The sequence below is a fragment of the Alligator sinensis genome, unplaced genomic scaffold (assembly GCF_000455745.1).
Source record: "Alligator sinensis unplaced genomic scaffold, ASM45574v1 scaffold1941_1, whole genome shotgun sequence".
Lineage (NCBI taxonomy): Eukaryota > Metazoa > Chordata > Crocodylia > Alligatoridae > Alligator > Alligator sinensis.
This window is the reverse complement of record NW_005844382.1, coordinates 4,738-6,932: the sequence shown is the minus strand read 5'-3', so window position 1 is coordinate 6,932 and position 2,195 is coordinate 4,738. Positions and strand designations below refer to the sequence as shown.

Genomic DNA, 2,195 nt, shown 5'->3' with positions numbered 1-2,195 from the left:
TATTGTAAACCTAACAGTATGCTTATCAGAAGACTGTTTTATTTCAGGGTAATAACAAAACTGCGCGCTACACCAACCTGGCCCCAGTTCCCAGTTCTTTAAAAAAAAATAAAGCCCTCCACTCACCAGCTTCAGCAGTGGCATGCCTGTTCGGGGGCTCATGACAGAGCCCCCCATGCAGCAGGAGGCAGCGGGGACCCCCCCCACCCTGCCAGTACTGGTGAACTGGGGGCTTTTCTTCATTTTTTTAAGAGCTGGGACCTGGGGCAGGGTGAGGCAGCCATCGCTGGGGCTGGCTGAATCGATTCAGGACAGTGAGTCAAATCACCAAATTGAATCACTGTCCCCCAAATCATCTGAATCTGAAGTGATTTTTTGTTTTGTTTTGATTTGTTCTAAGATGTTGTATTTGTCCAAAATTACAGTTGAAAGGCATTTTAGAAACAGTCTCTGGCACAACGGGCCCTTCCTCCAGTCTGGGCATGTTTCTCTCCCAGTTGCACTCTCTCTGAGCACAGGTGGTGAGTGTTTCTGCCCCTTCTTCTTGGTGCGGGGTGGGAGAATGGATGACAGCTACAAGGAATGGGAAAGGGGATTTCTTTCCACTTCCTAGTTGGTCACTGCAATGTTTTGAGACTTGTTCCCAACTAGTCTCTGTTGGGATTTTTGTGGTGGGCAGGTGTTGGGGATATGGTGGGTCTCTTGTGCTTTTCTCAGTAAAGCTGCAGTGGCAGATGGGGAAAGACGGGGGGTCGAAGGTCCTGGCTGTAGCCAGCAGCTGCCTTTGTGCATCTGGGCTGGTGGCTTTTGCTGCAGCCCTGAGATCAGAGCACAGTGGGTGTGTGTTGGGGCTGTCCTGGATGCTGTCCATGTAATGGAAGAAGTTATTGTCACTGTGCAGTGCTGTGTCTTCTGCGTGTGCAGGCTGCTGGGTGCCGCCTCTGGGAGACTCTCCCCTCTCAGCCCTTCCGCAGATGAGTTGGTCTAATGAGGGCTGACCTCACAGAAGTCACCCAGGATGGGGATATGGGCAGTGCAGGAGGGGCAAGCAGGGCTCTGGGGGTTGGGGCCTGGACTGGGCTCAGCTCCTGCACTTGGTCACTGCTGAGCAGGGAGTCAGTGCGGGGCAGGAGGCTGGGATGGACCCAAGGGAGCAGTGCTCAGCCTACTTCCCCCTTGGGTGCAGCCCCTGCCCTGCTCTGTGCCACCATGTCTCTCCTGGCACAGTAATAATGTGGTGGTGTCTGCAGCTGTCAGGGAGCACCCCTGGGCTGCACTTGATGAGCTGGATTTCAGAAAAGACTTGTGTGGAAAGGGACAAAGAGAAAGAGGATCATTGCCCTTTGTGCCAAGTCACCTGTTTGGCTTCCTGGTCTAAGTGGTGATGTGTTGAGCCTGAGATGAGCTCTTCTTTGAGAGCATGCCCAATTAAGATGAGAAGAAGTTGGAAGAGAGTGCCTAGCACAAAGGTGTGCCATGTGCAGAGCCCTGGCATGCAGGGCGCACTGCCACATAAAGACTTTTGTTGATTGACCTTTAGCACGTGAGTGTGTGATAGCATGCCTGGGTGTGAGTGGTACGTGTGTGGTTTTGGCTGGTGGGTTTGATGGTTTGCTGTTTGGTTTTGTTGATTGATACCTGTGAGAGAGAGAGAGAGACTGATAGAAACATGGTGAATGAACGAGGTGGAAGTGGCTTTCTGGTGTATTGGTGCGTTGGTGTGGGTGATCGTTATGCGGTGTTGTGCCTTGGGCTGTGCCGTGACCATGGAGGTTGGATGAAGCAAGCACAGCCTTGACAGCGAGGCTGCCATAGAGCTAGCATTCATCCCCAGTGACCTTGAATCCTGAGACTCCCAGTAAGATTGCTTAGGGTGGGCTCCCCAGTTTCTCTCTGCAGGGGTGCATAGCACTTAAGTAGCAGCCCTCTGCCCTCTGGGGTAAGTTCCACGCACCCATCACTTGTTCCTTTCTCCTCCCAACTCATCCCTTTCAGTGTGGTATGTGTTCCCTGTGTTGGAACGGCACAGATCCAGAGTTGAATAAAGTTTACTGCTCACATAAAAAAGCCCATATTCACCCCTGAGTTGATATTGATTCTGAGGTGCTAGTGATTGTGGTGGACACATTTTAAAATAGGTATGAGATCAGTTAGGTATAGGTTTTAGGAAAAATAAAAATAGTTGTATTGGGTGT

The 2,195-nt window shown here is 51.2% G+C and overlaps 1 gene segment (V, D, J or C); it reads right to left on the bottom strand.

Annotated features, from left to right (window-relative positions):
- Nucleotides 1–1,580: 1,580 nt before the first annotated feature.
- Nucleotides 1,581–2,195, bottom strand: part of LOC102368105 — a gene marked incomplete at its 3' end in the record, with an annotated part of 1,671 nt that continues 1,056 nt past the window's right edge. The window contains 1 exon segment of the V gene segment in view: nt 1,581–1,638. Within this exon segment, the coding sequence occupies nt 1,581–1,638 (58 nt within the window).